At 56.8% G+C, this 23078-nt stretch overlaps 3 protein-coding genes across 6 annotated transcripts; 2 read left to right on the top strand and 1 right to left on the bottom strand.

Moving 5' to 3' along the window:
* Positions 1–4890: 4890 nt before the first annotated feature.
* On the top strand, positions 4891–11902 carry DUS1L (dihydrouridine synthase 1 like). 3 transcript variants are annotated; one of them, XM_070479739.1, is made up of 14 exons: positions 4891–5139; positions 5748–6242; positions 6868–6976; positions 7487–7537; positions 7921–8033; positions 8547–8629; positions 8832–8935; positions 9159–9303; positions 9547–9643; positions 9721–9809; positions 10250–10395; positions 10817–10854; positions 11109–11184; positions 11460–11902. In XM_070479739.1, exons 2-14 carry the CDS (start codon positions 5979–5981, stop codon positions 11732–11734), a joined length of 1590 nt encoding a protein of 529 aa, XP_070335840.1. In that variant the 5' UTR covers positions 4891–5139; positions 5748–5978; the 3' UTR covers positions 11735–11902. The 3 variants fall into 3 exon arrangements, with proteins under 3 accessions (XP_070335840.1, XP_070335841.1, XP_020761696.2); XM_070479740.1 differs by having other exon boundaries at positions 4891–5143; XM_020906037.2 differs by having other exon boundaries at positions 11285–11554.
* On the bottom strand, positions 11887–17009 carry GPS1 (G protein pathway suppressor 1). The gene is given in 15 exon segments (XM_020906001.2): positions 11887–12354; positions 12437–12571; positions 12642–12779; positions 12857–12937; positions 13020–13125; positions 13233–13327; positions 13539–13624; positions 14058–14118; positions 14296–14373; positions 14462–14597; positions 14719–14883; positions 15327–15508; positions 16065–16157; positions 16663–16757; positions 16760–17009. Coding segments are annotated over 15 exon segments (1581 nt in total). The 5' UTR covers positions 16815–17009; the 3' UTR covers positions 11887–12279.
* A 129-nt stretch (positions 17010–17138) lies between these two features.
* On the top strand, positions 17139–21284 carry RFNG (RFNG O-fucosylpeptide 3-beta-N-acetylglucosaminyltransferase). Of its 2 annotated transcripts, none has more exons than XM_020906475.2 (8): positions 17139–17492; positions 18031–18079; positions 18626–18728; positions 18820–18991; positions 19284–19372; positions 19481–19646; positions 20224–20309; positions 20383–21284. In XM_020906475.2, exons 1-8 carry the CDS (start codon positions 17205–17207, stop codon positions 20462–20464), a joined length of 1035 nt encoding a protein of 344 aa, XP_020762134.2. In that variant the 5' UTR covers positions 17139–17204; the 3' UTR covers positions 20465–21284. The 2 variants fall into 2 exon arrangements, with proteins under 2 accessions (XP_020762134.2, XP_070335843.1); XM_070479742.1 differs by having other exon boundaries at positions 17141–17492; positions 18838–18991.
* Positions 21285–23078: the final 1794 nt, after the last annotated feature.

Genomic DNA, 23078 nt, shown 5'->3' with positions numbered 1-23078 from the left:
TGTTAGTTCTAGAAGGTCTCGTAGGTCTTCATAGAACTGTTCAACTTCAGCTCCTTCAGCGTTACTGGTCGAGGCATAGACTTAAATTACTGTGATATTGAATGGTTTGCCTTGGAAACGAACAGAGATCGTTCTGTCATTTTTGAGACTGCATCCAAGTACTGCATTTCGGACTCTTTTGTTGACTATAACGGCTACTCCATTTCTTCTAAGGGATTCCTGTCCACAGTAGTAGATATAATGGTCATCTGAGTTAAATTCACCCATTCCAGTCCATCTTAGTTCATTGATTCCTAGAATGTCGATGTTCACTCTTATCATCTGTTTGACCACGTCCAATTTGCCTTGATTCATGGACCTAACATTCCAGGCCCTTATGCAATATTGCTCTTTACAGCATCGAATCTTGCTTCTATCACCAATCCCATTCACAACTGGGTGTTGTTTTTGCTTTGGCTCCATCCTTTCATTCTTTCTGGAGTTATTACTCCACTGATCTTCAGTAGCATATTGGGCACCTACTGACCTGGGGAGTTCATCTTTCAGTGTCCTATATTTTTGCCTTTTCATACTGTTCATGGGGTTCTCAAAGCAAGAATGCTGAAGTGGTTTGCCATGGCCTTCTCCAGTGGACCACATTCTGTCAGACCTTTCCACCATGACCCATTCATCTTGGGTGGCCCCATACAGCAGAGCTTAGTTTCATTGAGTTAGACAAGGCTGTGGTCCGTGTGATCAGATTGGCTTTAGTCATTAGGGAAATAAAAATTGAAACCACAATGCCTTTTTAAAATGTTTATTTTATTTTTGGCTGTGATGGGCCTTGGTTGCTGCGTGGGCTTTTCTACAGTTGAGGAGAGCTGGGGCTGCTCTCTAGTTGTGGTGCAAAGGCTCCCCTTATTGAGGTTCTGAAGCTCTAGAGCAGAGGTTCAGTAGTTGTGGTACACAGGCTTAGCTGTACCGTGACATGCGGGGTTTTCTGGGATCAGGGATCAAACCCATGTCTCCTTCATTGGCAGGGGGATTCTTTACCAGTGAGCCACCAGGGAAGCCATCACAAGGCCTTTTATTTCTTTTTCTTCTCTTATTGCACTGGTTAGAACTCCTAGTACTATTTTGGATAAGAGTGGTAAGTGTTGGCATTCTTAGCTTTTCCTGATCTTAAGAGAAAAGCTCAGTCTGTCACCACTGACTATGATGTTAGTTGTAAGTTTTTTGTAGATACTTGTCATCAAATTGAAATTTTCCCTCAATTCCTAGTTTATCAAGGTTTTTTTTTTTTTAAATCATGATTAGCTGTTGGATTTTGTTCTCTGCATATATTGAGATGATCATGTGATTTTTGCTTATTTAACTTATGTGCAGAGTACATCACACAAAATGCCAGGCTGGATGAATCACAAGCTGATGAGTTGCTTTCTCCTACTGCTTTCAAGAGTTTGTGTTCGTCTTTTAGCAGTTTGACTATCATGTGTCTAGGTGTGAATATCTTTCTATATATCCTCTTAAGATTCTTGGATTGGTAAATTAATGTTTTTCTCATAAAATCTGGAAAGTTTGAGGCCATTACTTTTTCAAAAAACTTTTTCCTGTTCCTTTTCGTCTTTCCTTTCTCTTGGATGTGTATGTATTATATGTGTATTCTTGATGGTATCTCATGGGTCTCTGAGGTGCTGTTCATTTTTCTTTATGCTTTTTTCATTTCTGTTCTTCAGATTGGATAATGTTTACTGATCTATCTTCAAATTCACTGATTCTTCCTTTGGCCAGTTCATATCTGCTGAGGCCCTCTAGTGAAATTTTCATTTTAGTTATTGTGTTTCCAGCTCATAATTTCCATTGGCTTTTTAAGAATCATTTAAAGATATTGATAATCTTAACTTGTTGAGTCGTCATCACATTAAAAAAAAAATCTTTAAACACGGTTTCTTTTTGTCTTTTGGACATATTTACAGTAGCTGCTTTAATTCTTTGCCTGCTAACTCCATCATCTGAGCCCCCTCAGGGACAGTTTCTAGGAACCTTTCTTTTTTTCCTCCTGTGTATGTCCTAAATTTTTTGTTTCTTTGTCTGTCTTATAAAATTTTATTAAAAACTGGGCATTCATAATATGTTGTAGTAAGTAACTCTGGACTCTGACCCCCTCCTTGCCTTACTGTATGTGTTTATTGATGTTGGCATTTGTTTGCTCAGCACCCAACCTGGATGAATTCTATATGGTCTGTTTCCCCTACAGTGTGTTGCCACTGGTATCTCTACTGGATTTTTTTGGTTTTATTGGCCACACTGAGACGTGTGGGATCTTAGTCCCCTGACCAGGAATGGAACCTGTGCCCCTTGCATTGGAAGCACAGAGTTTTAACCACTGGACTGCCAAGTCAGTCCTCTACTAGATTTTTTTAAATCTTTTTTTTTAGGGAATTCCTTGGTGGCTCAGTGGTTAGGACTCTGCATTCTCATGGCAGAGGGCTGAGGTACAATCCCTGGTTGGGGAACTTAGATCCCACAAGCCATGTGGCAAGGCCAAAAATAAAACCTTTTTTTATATGCAAGCCTGGTTTCCTAAGACTTATCCCTGGGCCATTATAGTTTAATGGCCAGCCAGTTATTGGTTAGCGATTATGCTTAAGTCTACTGAACCAGTAAGGCCTCCACCCTTTGCAGTTAGCTCAAGCAGTTTATTGTTTGGGCCCAGCTTTTTCCTTGCACAAAGCCTCTTCTTCAGTCAGACAGGAGTATATAGCTGTGGCCAACTCTGGTCTTTCCTTGCTATATGCACAGCCTAGCAAATTACTATCTTATCAAGGCCCACATGGCTAGCTCATTTACTGAATTTCTTTGTTAAATTTATGGCTGGACTATTGCTTTCTGCAACCAGTATCAGGCAGCCAAGATACAGGTTTCTACCCAGTTGTCTGGGGCTTCTCCGGTGGCTCAGACAGTAAAGAATCTGTCTGCAATGTGGGAGACCCAGGTTCAATTCAGTCCTTGGGTCAGTAAAATCTCCTGGAGAAGAGAAAGGTTACCCAATCCAGTATTCTTGCTTGGAGAATTCCATGGACAGAGGAGCCTGGCAGGCTATAGTGCATGCGGTAGAAAAGAGTCAAACCTGACTGAGCGACTAACACTTTCACCCAGTTGTTTGCTACTGTGATTACAATTGTTTTCTGGGGCTTTCCCTATTTCCCAGTCTAGCCAGCTCTCTCCAGAGTCTATAGGAACTAGAGGCCCTCAAGGCCTACCAGGCTCTGGTGGAATTACCAGTGGGAGGAAGGAAATAAAAATTGTACAATACTGAAATCACAGGCTCCCACTGGTCTTCTCATAGATGTGCAGTTCTTTTTTTTTTTTTTAATAAGTGCTTTTCAAATATGGTATGAAATTTGATCAACTTCCAGAGTCCTGAAATGGTTGCTTTTAACAATTCTGTCCAGTTTTATCTTTGCTGTTTTGGGAAGAAATTTGGTGAGCTCCTCAATCTGCTGTGCCACAAATCCCACCCACATATGTAAGTTTAAAATTTCCAGTAGCCACATTTCGAGAAAGTTAAAAAGATCAAATTAATTGCAATAATATATTTAACCCGCAAAGAGAAAAAAAGAAAAAGTGTTAGTCTTAGTCTCTCAGTCCTGTCTGACTTTTTATGACCCCATGGACTGTAGCCCACCAGGCTCCTCTGTCCATGGAATTCTCCAGGCGAGAATGCTGGATTGGGCAGCTTTCCCCTTCTCCAGGGAATCCACCCAGGGATCTAACTGGTGTCTCCTGCATTGCAGGCAGATTCTTTACCATCTGAGCCACCAGGGAATTTGCCGTATTAGGCACTCATATGTAACCTAATGTAATATAAAAAATATTATTTCAACATATCAATATTTTTAAAATTATGAATTAACTTTTACTTTTTTTCCCCTAAGTCTTTGAAATCTGGTGTGTCTTTTTCCTGTTAGAGCACATTTTAATTCAGACCACATTCCAGCACTCAAGATGTGACAGCTGGCTGCCATACTGGACACACAAGGATGGATATTTGATCTTAGGAAATAGGGATTTTTCAGGTGTGTTAATGATATTGCTCTAAAAATTCCTGTCTTTGGAGGATACTGAGATACTTAAGGATGAAATGGTAAAATGAAACTTGGTTCTGCTAGAGGAAAAACTTTCCCTCTTCCCTTTTGGGACTGTGTTTAGGGGTCCTGCAAATAAAATTGACAAAAGACAGGTGAACAGGAAGAAAGTATATTCACACCCTCTGGCGGATACAGAGGACCGACACTCAGTAATCAGAGGTAGAGGTTTCTGTAACCGAAGGTAATAGGAGAAAGGGAGGGAGAGGGGGAAAACGAGGATCAATCGGTTTCTTTAGGAAAGGGAAGACAGTATTTAGGAGAACAAGCAGGAGGTAAGTAAGGTGGTTATATTCGCTAAGCCGGTGACTCTCGCATGTCTTAAGTTTACAATGAAGACTCCTGTGGGTCTGGGAGGCCGAGTGCGGCGCTTTGGGGGCCGCGGGCCAGGAATTTCACGCGGTGTTTGCTTTCCGAAATTAAACAGAGATTTTTGGTCCTTCGAAGACTTTTATGAGATTCCGCGTGGGGGCCGAGGCGAGGACTTTAGCCCCGAGCCTCTGCTGGGGAGGGCGGGGGTTCGGGTACGGTGGCACCCGGGCGATAACCAGCCCCCTCAAGCGAGGGGAGAGCCCCAGCGGCCCCTGTCCGGCCCTACCGCTGCGAAACTGCCCCACCGCGCCGGGCGGGGTCGACTTCTAGCCTACGACCCCCACCCCGCACACCGCCCCTCCGCCGAGCGGCGGGCCCTTCAGCAGCCGGGTGCGGTTTCCCGGGAATGCGTTTCTCGCAGCACCGCGGGCCGCCCGGAACTGCCTGACGGAGCACCTCCCAGCGGCCCCAGCGCGGAGCCCTGGGCCCGGCGGCGGCCCGGTGGCGGCCCCAGCGTGGCGGTCTTAAGCCGTGGGGTGAGCCCAGGAGCTCCACTCCGCGGTACCCTAGCCGCATCCCCGGAGCTCCCGGTGGGGCCCCTGGCGGGCCCCTGGCTATCCCCCCCGGCCCCGAAGGGCCCAGCTGCGCAGAGAGGAACTTCGACCCGGCTCGGGCGCCCAGGTGGCTCGGCTCCGCCCAGGTAGGTAGGTTCCCTTCAAGTTTGACCCGCGGTTCTCTGGGGCCCCGGGGCTCTTCCTTTGGGTGGAGGTGGAGGGCCCTGCGCTCGGCGCCTCGTGTCCAGGCCTCTATGGGCATCATATTGATTTTTACATGTCGCTTCACAGTTCCCGAAAATAAACCCACAACTGGGCGCTTAGGCAATTGTTAAGCCGATGACCCTGCTTAATAATTCCCAAAGTAGTACAGGAGGTCGGTGTTCTCTGACAGTCCCTCGTTACGATCTGATCCTTTGAGGTTTCCAGTTGTAATTCCCAGGCCACCTACCACCTGTTAAGTCACTGTAGGGATCGGTGGCTCTGATAAGGTTAGCCAGGCGTGCGTAAGAGAAGCCAGAGGGAACGTACTCTTAGTGCTTTTATACATTTGACACCCAGAGGAGGGCACAGTGTCCAGGTGACTGCCATGGGCTGCTTGGTGGGCCCGGAGGGCAGCGTCACTACAGGGTGGTCCTGCCTTGGTGGGGATCTCCAGGTCTTGTGGGTTGTAGCTGCCTTCTGTGATGGCCTCCCCTGACAGGCAAAGCACTGACAGGTTATCAATCACTGTTCCATTTACTCTTCATGCCAGTCCTGCCAGGCAGACATCTTAATCCCGCTAAGAAGTGAGAGGTTAAAGCTCAGAAAGTTTGAGTAACCTGCCCACGGTCTCCACTGGAAGGCGACAGCAATGAGGCGTCAGCTCCTGGCCTGCATCAGCCGACACCCTTAGCACCCGCGTTTGTGACCGTCAGGCAGCCCTAGAGCAGCCTTGAGGGGGGTCACCTCCTGCACCTGTGCTCCACTGGCTGCGGCTGAGCCCATGGTCTTGCCCTTCAGTGTGGAGGCAATGCCAAAGCTGGAAGGCTTTGAGTTCTGGAGCCGCACCCTGGGGGGGGCCCGCCACGTAGTGGCCCCCATGGTGGACCAGAGCGAGCTGGCCTGGAGGCTGCTGAGCCGCCGACACGGGGCCCAGCTGTGCTACACACCCATGCTGCATGCCCAGGTTTTTGTCCGTGATGCCAACTACCGAAAGGAGAACCTGTACTGCGATGTGTGCCCCGAGGACCGGCCTCTCATTGTACAGGTTAGCAGCCCAGCCTCCAACACTGGCCGAGAACCTTTTCCTGGGCCTTTCCAGAAAAGGCTTCCCGGCTTTCCGAGATCAGAGGGGCAAGGGCAGGCCAGTTCTTACAGAGGTTGATCTCTTCCCAGTAGCTGCCTCAGACTTTTGGCAAGTGGATGGCTTGGGTGCTGTGGAAGATTTGCAGCCCCTCCCTCCCCGCCCTTGACATCATCCCAGGTGCCCCCTCTTTATCAGACAGACAGAACAGCTCTGCTCTTGGCAAAGTCAGTGATACTGGCTTTCTGCTACATCTGGGAGGATTGTGTGAATCTGTAACTTGCTCTGCTGGTGGCATGGGGGTGCATCCTAGCTTGGTCATGTTGCTTTTTTTTTGGCCACACTGTGTGACATGTGGGATCTTAGTTCCCCAACCAGAGATTTGAACTCGTGTCCCATGCAGTGGAAGCATGGCGTCTTAACCACTGGACCACCAGGGACATCTCTAGCTTGGTCATATTGTAAACATCTAAGATAGGATACCATCCTGCAGTCATCCCCTGGGGCTACGCTCCCACCTATGAACCCCTGGGCAGCCCCGGTGCCAGGGCCTGGCTGGGGCTTGTGGCAACAGTCATGTCTCTTCCAGTTTTGTGCCAATGACCCAGAGGTGTTTGTCCAGGCGGCTCTCTTGGCTCAGGACTACTGTGATGCCATCGACCTGAATTTGGGCTGCCCGCAGATGATTGCCAAACGAGGTAAGAGTTCCTGTTCTGGGGTTCTGTGTTGTGTACCGGCTTTTGGCTAAGGCAAGGCTTGGAGTGCAGAGATGCCAGATGTGTGGGTGAGCTGGCTGAGGGCCTTCCTCTGGCAGCTTTCTGATGTGGGCCCTTTCTTTGTTCCTCCCTCTGTAGGGTGGCCCTTCTCGGTCACTGGGGGTAGGGGACAAGGTTCACCTGGCCGTCAGGGGCTTGTTACTTCCTCCATGCTCAGGAAGTTGTGGGGCTCCCTCTGGATAAATGTGTTTTGCTGAAGAGTCCCTCCTCCACCCTTGTGCTGCCTCGGGCACCAGTGGCCACTGCCCTGGCATCTCAGCCTTTCTCCCTCACTGGCCTGGGGAGTTCCTGGTTGGTCAGAGACCACGTGGGGTGGGCACTCAGCTCAGCACCCTTGAGCTCAGGCCACCGAACTGAAAGAACGTGGCCAGGCAGGTCGAGGCCAGTGTGGATGCAGGGGGAGGGTGCAGAGGCTGTGCTTGTTCTTTGCAGGTCACTATGGCGCCTTCCTGCAGGAGGAGTGGGACCTGCTCCAGAGAATGAGTGAGTTGGCCGTGTGCTGCCCTTGGGGACGTGGGGCCACATAGTAGTTGGGTGGCAAGTCCGAGACAGCCCAGCAGGGCTCAGGAGAGGACAGTAGCTGGCAGAGTCCTCCTGGCCTTGGTGTGCCCTCCCCCTTCCTGCTGTAGAGGGCGGCTGTGAAGTTGCCTGTCCCATACCTGTTGCCCTCCTTCAAACCAAATAGACGGTGTACTGGAAGGAGGCATCCTTGCCTGGACCACCTCTTCCAGTGTGATTGGAGGCACAACTCACATGCGGGACGTCTGTGGAGCCTGTGTTCCTTTGGGGGCTTAGCCATGGGTCCCCACAGCCTACTTGAAGGTGGCAGCACAGTTCTCTCAGGAACCGACTCTGCCCTTCCCCAGTTCTGCTAGCCCACGAAAAGCTTTCTGTTCCCGTCACATGCAAGATCCGCGTCTTCCCAGAGATCGACAAGACTGTGAGATATGCCCAGATGCTGGAAAAGGCTGGCTGCCAGGTGAGGACGGTGGGCTTCCAGGGCTCCAAACTGCTTCCGCACTTCCAGAAACACCCCTTGAGGGCTTACCCCTGGGATGGGCAGGAATCGGTGACCTTTAGGTGAGGCCTGATGCAGGTAGGGAAGTCCCATGCTTGCGTCCAGGAGGCCAGTATTGCCTAGGGGTGGTGTTGGGCCTGAATCACCTTCTCCCCACCCACCCCCACCAGTCCTGGGGTCAGGCTGGTGCTTGCTCCTCCCTCACACCTTTGGCCTTGGCAGCACTCCTGCTGCCACTGCAAAGAGGACTGGCCCTTGAAAGCATTTGGGCTCTCACTTCCACATCCTGGGCGGCATAGAGGGACAGCTCTGACATGGGATTCCTACGCAGCACTCCCAGGGTGTCAGCTGGCCCAAGTGTGGCCCAGAGGAGTGAGGGAGGCTGACGCCCGAGAAGCCAAAGGCAGAGAGTCCCCTGGAGTGTTGGGGGCTGCAGTTGAAAGTGGAGCTGAACCAGGTGCTCCCGTGTTCTAGCTGCTGACTGTCCATGGGCGCACCAAGGAGCAGAAGGGGCCCCTGTCAGGCACCGCGTCCTGGGAGCACATCAAGGCTGTGCGGTGAGTGGGCACGGGTGGGCCCAGGGCGGGGAGACAGTCCAGCCCCGGGGCAAGGCCTTCAGGCCTCTGGGCACGAGATGAGGGCGCAGGGCCTGAGGGCGAGCAGCTCAGTGGGAAGGTGGAGTTTGGGGGCCTGGTACTGCCCCCAGGGTTGGGGGAAGCAGCATCCTTCTGAGTGTGTGCTCATCCTGTTCCCCGACAGGAAGGCGGTGGCCATACCTGTGTTTGCCAACGGGAATATCCAGTGCCTGCGGGATGTGGAGCGCTGCATCCAGGACACGGGGGTGCAAGGGGTCATGAGTGCAGGTGAGGCTGTGCCCTCGCCTGCAACTGGGCCACCACTGTCAGGTGCTGGAGGGGTCCGTCCACATTGTGGCACCACTGGCCCAGCTGAAGAGCCTCAGGCTTCACGCGTCATCACCGAAGCCCCATCTGCCTGACTGGCCAGCACTCTCAGGCCAGTGGCCAGCCTTGCCCTGGGGATGGCCAGGCACAGGGGCCCTGAGCCTTGCATCACCTTCCCCTGCAGAGGGAAACCTGCACAACCCTGCCCTGTTCGAGGGCCGCAGCCCTGCCGTGTGGGAGCTGGCCGAGGAGTACCTGGACATTGTGCGGCAGCACCCCTGCCCCCTCTCCTATGTCCGGGCCCATCTCTTTAAGCTGTGGCACCACACGTGAGTCAACCCCCATGGCAGATGCTGTCTGATCTGAGCCTTGCCTGGGGCCTTTGGGGTTTTTAAGATAAGCTCTCCACAGACATTCACAAAATCACCTGCCACCAAGTCAGGTCTGGGAGGACTGCAGTGATGTGGTGAGGTTGGGGGGGGGAGGGATTGTGCCCCTCTGTGCCAAAGGCTCAGGGTCAGCAGTTGGGAGGTGGGGGCTGAGCCGGCTCTCTGATGGAGCATCTGTATTAGGCTGCAGGTGCATCAGCAGCTTCGAGAGGAGCTCGCCAAAGTGAAGACCCTGGAGGGCATTGCTGCAGTGAGCCAGGAGCTAAAACTGCGGTGTCAGGTAGGTGCTGGGCCACCACGTGGTGGGAGAGACTTGGTCTTGGGCCTCTTAACTGAGAGCCCTTTGGGCTTTTCCAGGAGGACATATCCAGGCAGAAGGAGGGAGAGAAGCCTTCAGGAGGCTTGCCTTTCTTCCACTGGATCTGCCAGCCCTACTTCCGGCCAGGGTGAGCCTCCTGCACATGGGCTGACCTAGGTGGGAGGTGTTACACAGAGGAGGGGACTCTTCTGCCTGCTGCCCAGCCTTGGACGTGCTGGGAGGCTCAGCTCCATCCCTTGGTGACTAGGGGCCTCCTTCCTTATCAGCCTGTGCTGTTTTATTTAAATTGCTTTTTCCATATGATGCTTCTCTAAGGTCCTCTGACCCTGAGTGGATTTGTCCTGGGATCAGCTAGACCCTCTCTAGCTTCCTCTGGACTTTCTGAAGTGAGGCTGGGCTGTCATCTGTAGCCAGAGCCCTACCCAGGGTTCAGACACTGGTGTCCAGCCTCCGTGCTGGCTGCTGGGGCCTCAGCAGAGTTGCACATACGTCCTCATCTAGGGACTGCAGCTGGTGGGCTGCCTCTCATGGGTGTCTCTCAGTTCTGCCCACCTTCCCCGCTTTCAGGCCCAAGGAGGGGAGCAAGGAGAATGGGGGTGCCCGCAGCAAGCGGGCCCTGGAGGAGGAGGAGGGCACCACGGATGTCTTATCCAAGAACAAGCAGAAGAAGCAGCTGAGGAACCCCCACAAGACCTTTGACCCTTCACTGAAGCGTAAGTGGCTCCCACCACTGGAGTTTGGCAAAAAGGCCAGTCCCTAACGGGTCCCCCAGGGTCACATGGCTCTGCTGCTTCCTACGCTGTGGGCAGTCCAGCAGGAAGGGCCCTGCAACCCTTCCACATGCCCCAAGGAGACTGGCAGTTTCCCTGAGGCCACAGCCAGCCAGGCATCCTGCCTTCCACTGTCCCTTAACTGTTGCCCTAGGGCAGCTAGAGAGGCAGGAGTAGGGCTAGGGGCTGCCATGCCCAGGAAGGACCTTCAAGTGAGATGAGGTTTCCCAGTAGGACCATGTATGCTGTGTCCTCTGCCCACCCCAAGAGAGCAGGGACACCTACCAAAGGCTACATGTAAAAGGTGGCAGTGGTGGGTGGCCTTACCTAGTTCCAACAGCACCTCCTTTCGCTCTTTTCTCAGCAAAATACGCAAAGTGTGATCAGTGTGGAAACCCAAAGGTGAGTCCGTCCGTCCCGGCTATTAAAACCTAGGGCAGAGCTCAGCCGCAGGAGCGGTGGGGACCTGCACGGGGAGTCCCTTTTCTATCTGTGCTGGTGGCAGCCGGGTCACCGCCCATGGTAGGGGGGCTTCTTTCCTGTAAAGTAGCTCTGCCTGGCCTCAGGACAGCTCTTCCATGCTCCTGGCCACTCAGGCTACAGGGTGGCTGAGGAAGGGGTATTAGCCCCTGGCTCACAAGCTTTTCTGTGTCCAGGGCAACAGGTGTGTGTTTAACCTATGCCGGGGCTGCTGCAAGAAGCGAGCTTTCAAGGAGACTGCCGACTGCCCAGGTGAGGAGCGCCTGCTGCCATCAGCACCACCCCGTTCCCCAGTGGGCAGTGGAGCCTCAGCCTCCTGAGCCCCATTTCCCTCCTCCTGCCCCTCTACCAGGTCACGGACTGCTTTTTAAAACCAAATTGGAGAGGTCTCTGGCCTGGAAGGGTGCCCAGCCGCGGCTGCAGGAACCACAGCAGGCCGGGCCTGGAGAACCAGGTGGCTTCCCTGAGGTTGTGGGCGGTGCCCTGGCCTAAAATGGGCAGCTACAGCCCCATGTGCTACCCCCCAGGCCTGCTGCTGAAGCCTCAACTGACGTCCCACTTAAGGAAACGCCTTTACTCAGGGAACCTCCTGCTACTTCACACGGAAGGACAAGCTGGTCTTCCCTTCGGCCCATCCTGGGGGCCCGGAGATGCTGTACTGAGGAGCAGGCTCCCAGGCTGGACCTGCCCTCCTCACAGCCCGCGTGTGTTCAAAATGAACAATAAACCATTTCAAAGATGGGATGTTCCCAGGCTTTTTGATAACATGAATGTTACTGGGGCCAATGGGGGCCGACCTTAGAACAGGGAAAGTGGGCAAGGCACCTCCTGCCTTCATCTTAGCCATGGAGACCTGCCTAAGGGAGGGCCATGCGCTGGCCTCCGCCCCGCAAAGCCAAGTAGAGTGTGAGGAAAGGGGGCCCCATGGAGACAGGAAGGAGTGGTACCAGGGGCTGTTCTCAGGCTGCCCTTTAATGGACTAAGATTCAACAACGCTGCAACCTCAAACGATGCATCAACATGGAGGCTGGGAGGCAGTGCTCCCAGTGGGCGCCCCAGGTGACATGTGGGTTAGCCCTGTGGGCTTCTCCTTCAAGGAAAGCCCACCTCCTCCCCAGGCCCCCGGCACAAGGTGCAGCGAGGGGGAGGGGGCACAAGAATCTGGGCACATGGAAGCCCAGGCGGGGGCACCAAGGACTAGCATCAGTCAGCAGCCAGACCCCTGCAAGTGGGCCACAGGCAACACCTCGGGGGGTGCCGCTGGAGCAGATGAGAGGCCCAGGAGTCCGAGAGTGGGGGGTGGACAGGGTGGGGGTGCGCAGACCATCCTGGAGGTGGAGGTTGCTCTTACATGTTGGTGCTCATCCGGGACTGGCTGTTGGCCGGTGTCAGCTCCCCTTGGCTCCCTTCCCGGGGAGGGGACTGCAGTGGAAACAAGGCTCAGACCAGGAAGGTGTGTGTACCCGTCCCATCCCTCCAGTCCCAGGGTTGTCCCTGCCCACACCTTGACGTGGATCTGGTTGCGCAGAACGGCCGCCCGCAGGATCATGGCTTTGGCACGGCGCTGGAACTCCTTGCCCATCAGCAGAGACTTCTCAAAGGTGGTGCTGCGTTGATCTACGTCCCGGGCATACAGGATCTGTGGAGGTGCAAGCTTCAGTGGGGCCCAAGGTCCCTCTCCCGCACCCCACGGCCCTGAGTCCGGCCACCTTGCTGTGGGAGTCGATGCGGGCGTTGATGAGCCCCTCCAGGATGAGCTGCGTCAGCTCATCCTCCAGCGCCGCCACTGTGGTATTGAAGGCTGTGGCCATCTTGCGCATGTCAGCTGACACGTAGGGGCTGAAATACTGCAGAGCAGAGGGAACGTGAGTTACTCAAAGACGCCTCCATAGCGCCCGGCCTCGTCCTCCACCAGAATGCTTACCTGAATGAGGGCCCGGTTGCGAATCTGTGTGTACAGGGTCCTGACGTGGGGAGCCAGGTACATGTCTAGCAGCAAGTTGTCCTGGCAAGGACAGCCAGTCAGGGACAGCTTGCCCCAGGCCTTCTGAACTTGCCCGCCCTTCCAGCCAGGCCACGCCCCTCACCTTCATCTCATCCAGCATCTTCAGGCATGAGGCATACTTGGACTCATAGAATTTGAAGATGATGTCCCGAACCTGTGGCTCCAGCTCCAAGAACAACTTGAAGGAGCTGCAGATGCCAGATTCCTCAGAGCTGGCCCTGCCCACCCACTACCCTGGAGGCGGCCAGGGGCCAGGAGCAGAGCTGTAGGGCCCAGCACCCCACCCTCCACCCACCTGCTAGAGATGACATTGCGCTGCAGCTCCTGCCGGTCAAAGGTGGCCAAGGCGCACAGGCCGCCATACACGGCCACGTTGCTGGGGGAGAGCAGCTGAGGAGCAAGGGAGGTGATCAGAGACCGGGGGTCAACGGCAGGCAGCACAGAAGTCTGGGCCAGGCCCACCCTATCTCACCCATTGCCCCCTCAGAATGCCTAAGACCTCATGACGATGAGCCCCCAACAAAGAGCCCAACTCTTGAGCACTTAGCCTGCTTCCCAAGTCCCAGTGAGGTCTCCTCCCCAGAGACCTCACGTCCCTCACCTCAGGGAAGTCGCAGTGGTCAAAGGAAGCCAGCAGAAAGCACTTAGCCGCCTGCTTGTACTTGCGTGCTGCCAACTCAGCCAGGCCTGGGGGCGGCAGGGAGGAAGGATGAAGCCCAGAGGAAGCTGCCTGTCGACAGGCACACCTGGGACAGAAATGCTGGCGAGGGAGAGGTAGCCTCATTGGCCAGCATCAGCAGCTTTCTGCAAGAGCCAGGCACCCAAGGAGGCCGAGCAGCTGCTGTTACTACTGCAAAGGGCACCCGAGCTGTTCACCTGACAGGGTGGGAATGGGGTGAAGGTGGGGATGGGGATGGAAGTGGGGGTAACCAACCAGGACGGCAGCTATCAGAAGGCAATGCCTCTACCCCCAACCACGGGTTCCTACCTCCTGACCTCCCTGAGAGGCACATGAGTCAGGCAAGTATCTGGTGCATGCAGCACAGGTTTGGGGCTTGTGCGTTTCCTAGGCTGGGGTCAGCTGGGGTGCCCTCCTGCCCCTATGCCCTGGGGTCCTCACCTGCTGCACATTTGAGCTTGGTGAGGATGGCCTGAGTCTGGGTGTCACGCTCCCCACGCTGCTGCAGGAGAAGGTGCCAAAAGTGAGTGACACATGCCCTCCATACCCTCAACTCCCAGGCGCCCGGCTCCAGCCTAAGAGGAGCAGAGGCAGACTCCAGGAAGACAGGGCCCACCAGGGTCAGTAGTGGTCAGGAATCCTGGATCAGGGTTTGAGGGGCAGAGAGCTATCTTTTTACCTCTGCGATTTCCGGGGTGGACTCTGCCTTGCTGACGTAGCTCAGCACATGAGACCAATTCTGCAAGTAGACGCTGACCTGGCAGGCAGGTGGGATGCACTCAGCCTGGGCGCCCCCTCCTGGTCCACTGGCATTGCTGCCCCGTGGCCACCCACCCTGGGCCCACCTTGATGACATTGAGGCACATGTTAATAACATGCTTGGCGCTGGTGCAATAGTCCCGGGCCCGGGAGTAACACTTGAGGGCGTTGCTGAGATCCCCACAGTCCAGATAGTGGTCACCCAGGTCATCATGTCCACGCCTGTGGGTCCGGGCACAAGCGGTCACTGGTTGGGCCATAGGACTGGCTGTCCAACCCCTGACTCCAAGGGCACACCTGAAGCTCTCCTGATGAGGCCCACCCCTCAGCTCCCTGGGCATACCTGATGCTCTCCTTGATAGAATTGCCTTTGTAGTTCTTCAGATCTGTGTCCAACTTCTCCAGCTTCAGCAAGGCCTTCTTCCTCGTGGCCTCCACCCAAGCTGTGTCCAAGGGTGGGGGCTCCACGCCACTCTCAGGGATGGCATCAGGCGCATTCTGCAGCTCCCTGAGGGAGGACCTGGCCATCAGGGGCCCACGTGCAGGGGGGGCGGGTGCCTCCCAGCGGCCCTCACCCCCATCGGGAGAGCGCCCAGGTGGCACAGGGGCAGCTGTGACAGCAGGAGCCCGCAGCCTGGCGGGAAAGCCCAGCAAGAAATAAGTCACACAGCTATGCCGAGAAGCCAGAAGTTGCCGTCTCCACAGGCTCTGCCCAGTGTCAGAACTGCACACACACACACACACGCATGCAGGTGTGGAAAGAGCCTGAATGCTCAGCAGGGAGAGTGAGAATCTCGCCCACTGAGCCATTCCCCACCCCCTCATGGCTTTTCAACAAGAAAGCCAGATCACTGTGTTCTGGAGCCTGCAGGAGCACAAGAAAGGCCTCTGCCTGGGCTCGCCACACACTACACCCTGTCCCTGCCCCACCTTGCTGAGCCCTGGCCTCACCTGGCAGCCTCTGAGAGCTTGCGGTGGATCTCCTCGTACATGTCCACATTGAAAGTCCTCTGCACAAAGGACAGGGCCATCTTCAGGGCCTCCACTCGCAGCGGGGGGCAGTGGTCAGCAATGAACTGCAGTCGCTCGATACGCATCAGGCCGCTATAGCTGGCCGCATACTGCTCCAGATCCTGGGGGTGGAGGTAGATTGTGCAAGCTGGGACCCTGGACCCCAAGCCCCCGCCAGTGGGTCAGGAGCCGGGACACGTGGGCACCAAATCAACCACTGCCTGGGGTCTGAGGAAAGACCACTCAGGATGGGCCAGTGCAGGGGCCCGGAGTAAAGCTCTGCCCTGGGGGTGAGTGGTCAGAGCCACGTGGGCAGCCAGTCACCAGGCTGAGCAATGAGGCAGGGCTTCCCAAGGGGGGCCCCAAGGAAGAGCTGTCCTCGCAGTGAGACTGGACCTTCAGGGGGCCTGGCACAAGGTGCTCCTCCATGTGGGGGAAAAGCAGCTGCAGGGTCTGGAGGAGGCCAGCAACCCATTAAAAATGGGCAACTAGATATTTTAGTCCATTTGGTGGCAGAGTCAGACACGACTGAGCGACCGAACAACAACAGAGAAAGTCTAAACGCTTCTGAGTTAGAAAAAGATGTGGTCAGGGAGCCTAGCCTGGAATTCCCAGCAGGACTGACACTCCAACCAGCCCCTTGACCCACCCCGGAGGAGAGCCTATGAGACTCCATACCAGGGTCGGGTTCTCCACCACGTAGTTGACATCGGGGGCATTCTGCGGGTCCTCCTGGGGGTCCACGTCAATCTGCATGGGCTCTACGGCCCCCTGCAACACGGGCAGTCACCTTGACACCTTGAGGAGGAGAAGCCCAGAGAGGGCGAGAGGCCCTCACTGTGCCCAGCTCAGCTCTGCCCGCCATCTCCCAGGCGGGCGGGATCCTGTCCCAAGACCCTCCCCACTGCCCACCAAGTCCAGCGCCGCCACACCAGGGATGGGGCTCCTGGCCAGACTGTTGGCTCAAGAGCTGAACGCTCGGCCGGACCATGATGGCCCATCTCTGGGGCGGGAACCAGACTCCGGAGGACCACTACCCAGGGACCCCAAGGGTCGCTACACGCTCCCAGCCACCATTCTGACAGCAGCCTCCTCCAAGCCACGGGCGGCCTCTACCCCGACGCGGCCGAACAGCCGAAGCCGCAGCGCCGGGCGAGTCCCGCGGCTGAACCCGGCCGCAGTCGCGGCCGGGAGACGGGAGTGGGGCACCTGGGCGCCCTGCGCGGCCCGGCGGGCGGGCGGGCGGGCTGGTCCCGGCCCCTGTCCTGGAAGGTACCTCATAAAGCAGCGTACAGGCCGACAGGCTGGCGCTCAGGCTGAAGTCCCCGGCCGTGCCCGGCAGGAAGAGCTCTGACCTACCGCTGGGAGGGTGCAGTGCACATCTGCCACTGACGACGCGGCCGCGCGGGGGGCCGGGCCACCCCGCATTCTGTCCTGACTCTCTGCACCCCCCGACCCTGACACAGAGCTGGCTGGCTGCTGAAGGAGAGAGAGCGTTAGCGCGCCGGGCCTGCCGGGGCCGACGGGCGGGACGCTGCGGCCGGAGCCCGGGCGCGAGAAGGACGCCGCGCGAGGGGCGCGCACGGCCGGCCCCGCTCCGGCCCGGCGGCGGGGGCGCGGAGGGGCCACCGGCCGCGGCTCGTTACCTGCAAGTTAAACACCTGAACCGGCAGCGGCATCTTCGCCCACCCCGCCGCGGCGCACCGTCCACTTCCGGGGCAGCGCGGCCGCGACTTCCGGGTCGCAGCGTGGGCGGGGCGGCTCTTAAAGGGGCCGCGGCGCGCCTGGCCGGGCGGTGCCCGCGGGTCCCGCGGCCGCATGAGCCGCGCGCGGGGGGCGCTTTGCCGGGCCTGCCTCGCGCTGGCCGCGGCCCTGGGTGCGCTGCTGCTTTTGCCGTTGCCGCTGCCCCGCGCACCTGCGCCCGCGCCAGCCCCGACCCGGGCCTTGGTCCCCGGCTCTGGCCCGCGCGCGCCCCCTGCCCGGCCCGCCACCGCCCCCCGCCTGCGGCCGGACGACGTCTTCATCGCGGTCAAGACCACCCGAAAAAACCACGGGCCGCGCCTGGGACTACTGCTGCGCACTTGGATCTCCCGGGCCCGACAGCTGGTGGGTCCGCCCGGGGACCCCGCCGACTCCGAAACCCCCGCTGACTCGGGACACCACCACCCCCACCCCAGCCCCCGCCTCTGGCAAACTCGCACGCCCCGAGATCCCCGCTCCTTCATCCTCAAACTTGCATCCTGCCCTGGACCCCACCCAGGATCCACCCCAAGACCCCCTACCCGCAGACGTGTCCCCAGCATGGCTGTCAGGCCCCAGGCCTGATAATTCAGGGACCCAGGACCCCCAGTGCCCACCCTCTCCTGCCCCTTCTCAGGCTCTAGTCTTCACTGGGTTCTCCCAGCTTCTGGGCTGAGACCCCAGAAACGCCTCCAGCTAGAGCAAGCCTGGCCCTAGCAGCCCTGGGGATGCTGCAGGTAGAGGAGGCTGTCCCTGGTTCACCACCCTCCCTTCTGGATCCCCAAGCCCAGGCTCGCCTGTTCCGCTTCATTCCCCCTTGCTCACCAGGCCAAGGCCCTGCCAGGCCCAGAGTCCCCGGGGTGGGGGGCCGCCCCTTGAAATCTCACAGGCCATCTCTCTGCAGACGTTTATCTTTACCGACGGGGACGACCCTGAACTACAGCTCCAGGGAGGTGAGTGCCCTCCCCAGCCCAACCTGGCTGCCGTGTCTGAGGGGTCTCCTCACCTCTCTCTTGGTCTAGTGCCATGCAGCCCCCTGCTGTGTACACAGGTCCAGAGGAGTTAAGGCACCTGCTTAGAGTCATACAGCTGGTAGAGAACAGAGCCTGGCATCCAGGGTCCACCCTTCCAGCCATGCTCTGGTCACTGGCTGACTTCCCAAGGCCTCTGGCTGGAGCCACGTCCCCTGAAGAAGGGCCAGCAGGGAGCCATGCCTTCCAGGCCTGCCCTGATGGGGATGGTCCAGCCTCTCAGTCCTGTTTCCTGGTGGGTTTGCTTGCATGGGATTCCAAGTGGTTGTCATCTGCCTGGACCTCGGATGGCGGCAACAGGGTCAACTGAGTGAGGCCAAGACAGGACTACCATTGGGTCTGACTTCACGGTCTTGAACAGGACAGGCCTCGTGCCGGCCAGCCAGCAGCATTTAGCCCAACTTTAGTGGGGTGGGCTGGCAGCAGGTCTCACCCCGGCTTTCATGCTTCCATTTCTCCAATGGGCAGGTGGCCACGTCATCAACACCAACTGCTCCGCCGTGCATACCCGCCAGGCTCTGTGCTGCAAGATGTCAGTGGAATACGACAAGTTTATTGAGTCTGGACGCAAGTATGTGGTGGCCCAGGGCCAAGGGAGGCTGGTCCCCAACTTGGGTCAGGGGCTCCCCTGTTCCCACCCTCTGGGCCCAGCCTGGCTCCAGATTTCTACACGTTCCCAGGTGGTTCTGCCACGTGGATGATGACAATTATGTGAACCCCAAAGGCCTGCTGCAGCTGCTGTCCACCTTCTCACCTAGCCAGGACATCTACCTGGGGCGGCCCAGCCTGGACCACCCCATCGAGGCTACTGAGAGGATCCAGGGAGGTGGAACCGTGAGTGCTGGGGCGAAGCGGGCAGGGGCAGCTGAGAGTATGGAGACCCCAGTAAGGAAGGGCTGGGGCTGATGCCCAATCCACCCAGAGGCGGTGTTTTGGTAACTGGGGCAAGTCAGGAGGGGCTGGAGCCACAGGCAAGTGAGTTTTAGAAGCCCTGTCCTCTTGTCCCTTTGGAAGCTTCTGCCCCTGGGCCTGGGAGCAGTTAAGGGACAGCTTAGGGATGACCCTCAGGGTGTCCAGATGAAGACTTAGGGTGACTAACCCTGACTAGTGGCTCCCTCCTTTTCAGGTGACCACGGTCAAGTTCTGGTTCGCTACTGGTGGGGCCGGGTTCTGCCTAAGCAGAGGCCTTGCTCTCAAGATGAGCCCATGGGCCAGGTGACGGAGGCGTGGTGGGAGGGAAGCAGGTGCTGACTGCTGTGGGTGGGGGGTTGGGGTTCCCCAAGGCTGGAGAGGCACTGACCTGTCCCCCCCTCCGCTCCCCAGCCTGGGCGGCTTCATGAGCACAGCCGAGCGGGTGCGGCTGCCAGACGACTGCACGGTGGGCTACATCGTGGAGGGGCTGCTGGGCGCCCGCCTGCTGCATAGCTCACTGTTCCACTCCCACCTGGAGAACCTACAGAAGCTGCCACCTGACACCCTGCTCCAGCAGGTAGGCTGGCTGGGCCTCTGCTGCGTCCATGGCCGGCCCTGCATGGGGGCCCTGCCCCCATGGCCCCCCCCCACCCCTGAGCTGAGCAAGGGCTCAGGGAGGGATTCTGGCGAGACAACCGTGGGTCCCAGCATGGCAGCAAAGTTTCGTGGACCCCGAATCCAGGCTGCTGGGACCCGGAGTCCCAGCTGTGGGGGATCCCCAGGCTCACATGAGGGCCTGTTGTAAAGAACAGCTGCTGTACCTTCCCAGGGGGCAGCCCTGGGCAGCAGGGCTGGGGACAGTGGTCTGGGCGTGACCAGTGTTACAGACCTGGCCCAGGCAGGGGGCCCAGGCCCTCTCGCCCCTACACTTGTGCCAGCGGCCTCCCCCATGTGTCTGCTGTGCTGGCCATGCCTCTCAGCCCCCAGCAGGCCCCATCACCTTTCCGTGGTGTTCCTGAGTTTGCCCTAAGAATACTGACTCCTGGCGGGGCAGCGGGGGCGCTGGAATCCAGGAGGCCAAGCAGCGTCTCTGCTGGAGAACAAGGTAGGAGGCGCCGGCCCTGAGAGTGACTCTGCTTCCTCTCCTCTCCCAGGTCACTTTGAGCTACGGGGGACCCGAGAACCCTCATAACGTGGTGAATGTGGCTGGGGGCTTCAGCCTGCAGCAGGATCCCACACGGTGAGCCGGCGGTGGGGAGGAGTGCTGGGGCCAGCCCACCCCTCCAGCAGCCTGACCCCTGCTTCCCTCCCAGGTTTAAGTCCATCCACTGCCTTCTCTACCCGGACACGGACTGGTGTCCTTTGCAGAAGCAGAGCCACCTCGCTCCTCGGTGATCCCCGACCCAAAAACCTGGCTCTGCCCCAGGTGCACGTGGGCGAACAGTGCTGGAACAGTGCTGTCCCCGCCTGGGCTCAGTTGGCTACTCCAGGCGGCGACAGCCGGGCCCTCATCCAGGGAGATACGTGCGCCCAGCAGGCTCTCCAGCTGACCGGCAGGCCTCCCCACAGCCCCGGGCGGGCCCGGGTGAGCTGGTGCTGTGGGAGAGGAGGACAGTGCTGGGGGCGTGGGAGGGGGCTGGCATCTGCCTCCCAGGGCTCCATCCTGTTCCCATCTGCTGGAGCGAGGATTCTTGGCCAGGGTCGGGTGTGAGATGCTGCCCCCTAGAGGTGACTGTCGGACGCCTTACTTGCTGTTCTCTTGGGATGCCACCCTTCCCACACCAGGTCTGGAGCCCAGCCAGGGCCTCTGCCTCCACTGGGAACTGCCCACAAGGGTGCAGACCCTCTGGACAGCTGTGCTCTTGGGTGCAGCTTACTCCTGGCCAGGTTGTCTCCATTCAGAGGCCACCTTCTCGGGGTCTCTTGGCCGAGAGGTCCTTCCTGAGGGACCTCGAAGACACTTTTCCTCCACTCTGGCTCATTGCTCAGTACTTTCCATCCTTCCCCCCTCCCGGGGGCCACAAGTCCATGAAACAGCAGGAGCCTCTTGTTTGGGGCCCCCTCTGCAGTGAGACGTCCCCATCCCACCAGTCGACCCACATTGACCTTGACAGTGCCTTTCCACAGGAGGAGGAAACAGAACAAGGGGAGCCAGCACCTGCCTTCTGGTCTCTCGCGCTGCTATTGCAACAAGTGAATAAAGGCTTGACTGTTACTGTCTGTTGGTCATTGTGTTAATTAACCAGTGACACCTGGCAGCTCAGCTTCAGGAAGGGCCACACAGCATCCAGCTCCTTCCCAGGAAGGCGCTGCCCCGAGACTAGCTCCCTCCCAGGCAGATCTGTGTCCCTTACAGCCTGGCTGGCCCAGCTGAGCCTGAAGCTGCCCACTGGACTCCAGTGTGAGCTGAAGAGTGTATGGGCTGTGGAGGTGGTGTTCCTGCAGGGAATGATGCAATCAAGACAAACCTTGCTCCAGAAGGCAGACTGCCTGTTAAGACTTGCCTTTTTAGCATACTGTGGAACTAGAGTGTGTGTATGCGCCAGCATGCACAGAAGCATACGTTGAGTTCGTGTGCCTCTGTCCATGGGTGTCCACACGTGTGCTTCCATGTATCTGTGAATTGCTGTGTAAATGTATGTATGTGGGTATGAATGCACATAGCTGTGTACATATGGGCAGGTGTGTGTGTATGTGCATAGGGCAGGCCAGCGACACCCGGTAAGCAGGTTGGAGTCAGCATGCACTGGTGGTCAGGCCGAGCGAGGTTCCTTGAAGAGGGGTATACGGCAGGTCACCAGGAAGTGTCCATGTGCAGCAGCCACCCCCCGCCCCATTATGTTCCCAGATGTGGAATATGTAACAGCCCTCAAGACCTAGACATGCACTGAGCCCCCCAGACCACTGGGCATCCACAGAGCACAGAACCAGGATAGCACCAGTTGGACCAAAATATCCCTCCTCTGGCTGGAGCCACCTCAGGCCTGGATCTCTGGGCCAGAGCCACCTCAAAGGTACAGACTCCTCTCTTACCGGGTCCAGAGGAACAGTCACCCCCAAGCCGCCGAACCACCTCCAAGGGGTGGTGGGACTGGCGGGCACCCCCAGGCTGCAGCATGGTCTGCCAGAATGGGTGGACCATGTATTGTTCAGAGAGAAAAAAGCCTTGAAAACACACAAAAATGTTTACATGTGATTGTTCCTGAAAAAAACTGCAAAACTGGTAAAAATGTTTTTTTCCTCTTCCTTTGTTGTTCAGTTGCTTAGTCGTGTCCAACTCTTTGTGACCCCATGGACTGCAGCATGCCAGGTTCCCCTGTCCTTCACTATCTTCCAAAGTGTGCTCAGATTCACATCCATCAAGTTGGTGATGCATCTGTTTCATCCTCTGCCACCCGCTTCTCCTTTTGCCTTCAATCTTTCCCACCATCAGCGTCTTTTCCAATGAGTCGGCTGTTCGCATCAGGTGGCCAAAGTATTGGAACTTCAGCTTCAGCATCAGTCCTTCCAATGAATATTCAGGGTTGATTTCCTTGAGGGTTGACTTGTTTTCTCTTCCTACTTTTTGATATTTTACAAATACCAAAATATGTTCTATGATAGACATATACTATGTATAATCAGAAAAAGTTAAAATTTTTGTAACTAAGGTTCAGAATTAAATTGTGTGTACTTGCCCCTCCATCTGACATTTTTTTGGACAACTGTTTACTAAGCATCAGTCCATCCCACATCACTGCATGCCAGAGGAATGATGATCTGCAAAATAAACCAGCTCTTGAGGCTGGAGAGAGCCGGCATGTATGGGATGTAACAGCTGATGAGTATGAGCTTTCTTTGAAGTAAAGTGAAGTGAGTCGCTCAGTCCTGTCCAACTCTTTGCGACCCCATGGACTGTACGGTCCATGAATTCTCCAGGCCAGAATGCTGGAGTAGGTAGCTGTTCACTCCTCCCGGGGATATATTGCAGGCGGATTCTTTTTTTTTGCAGGTGGATTCTTTGCCAGCT

The sequence above is a fragment of the Odocoileus virginianus genome, chromosome 17 (assembly GCF_023699985.2).
Source record: "Odocoileus virginianus isolate 20LAN1187 ecotype Illinois chromosome 17, Ovbor_1.2, whole genome shotgun sequence".
In the NCBI taxonomy this organism is placed as follows: Eukaryota; Metazoa; Chordata; class Mammalia; order Artiodactyla; family Cervidae; genus Odocoileus; species Odocoileus virginianus.
The sequence above is the reverse complement of the archived record's forward strand: the minus strand, read 5'-3'. Positions and strand labels throughout refer to the sequence as shown.

Excerpts from the sequence above, each read along its gene's own strand:
- DUS1L (XM_070479739.1), top strand. The coding sequence starts at position 5,979 with ATGGTCTTGCCCTTCAGTGTGGAGGCAATGCCAAAGCTGGAAGGCTTT. Across the intron at positions 8,630-8,831 it reads GAGCACATCAAGGCTGTGCG|GAAGGCGGTGGCCATACCTG; the intron begins GTGAGTGGGCAC and ends GTTCCCCGACAG. Across the intron at positions 9,304-9,546 it reads TTTAAGCTGTGGCACCACAC|GCTGCAGGTGCATCAGCAGC; the intron begins GTGAGTCAACCC and ends CATCTGTATTAG.
- RFNG (XM_020906475.2), top strand. The coding sequence starts at position 17,205 with ATGAGCCGCGCGCGGGGGGCGCTTTGCCGGGCCTGCCTCGCGCTGGCC. Across the intron at positions 17,493-18,030 it reads TCTCCCGGGCCCGACAGCTG|ACGTTTATCTTTACCGACGG; the intron begins GTGGGTCCGCCC and ends ATCTCTCTGCAG. Across the intron at positions 18,992-19,283 it reads GGATCCAGGGAGGTGGAACC|GTGACCACGGTCAAGTTCTG; the intron begins GTGAGTGCTGGG and ends CCTCCTTTTCAG.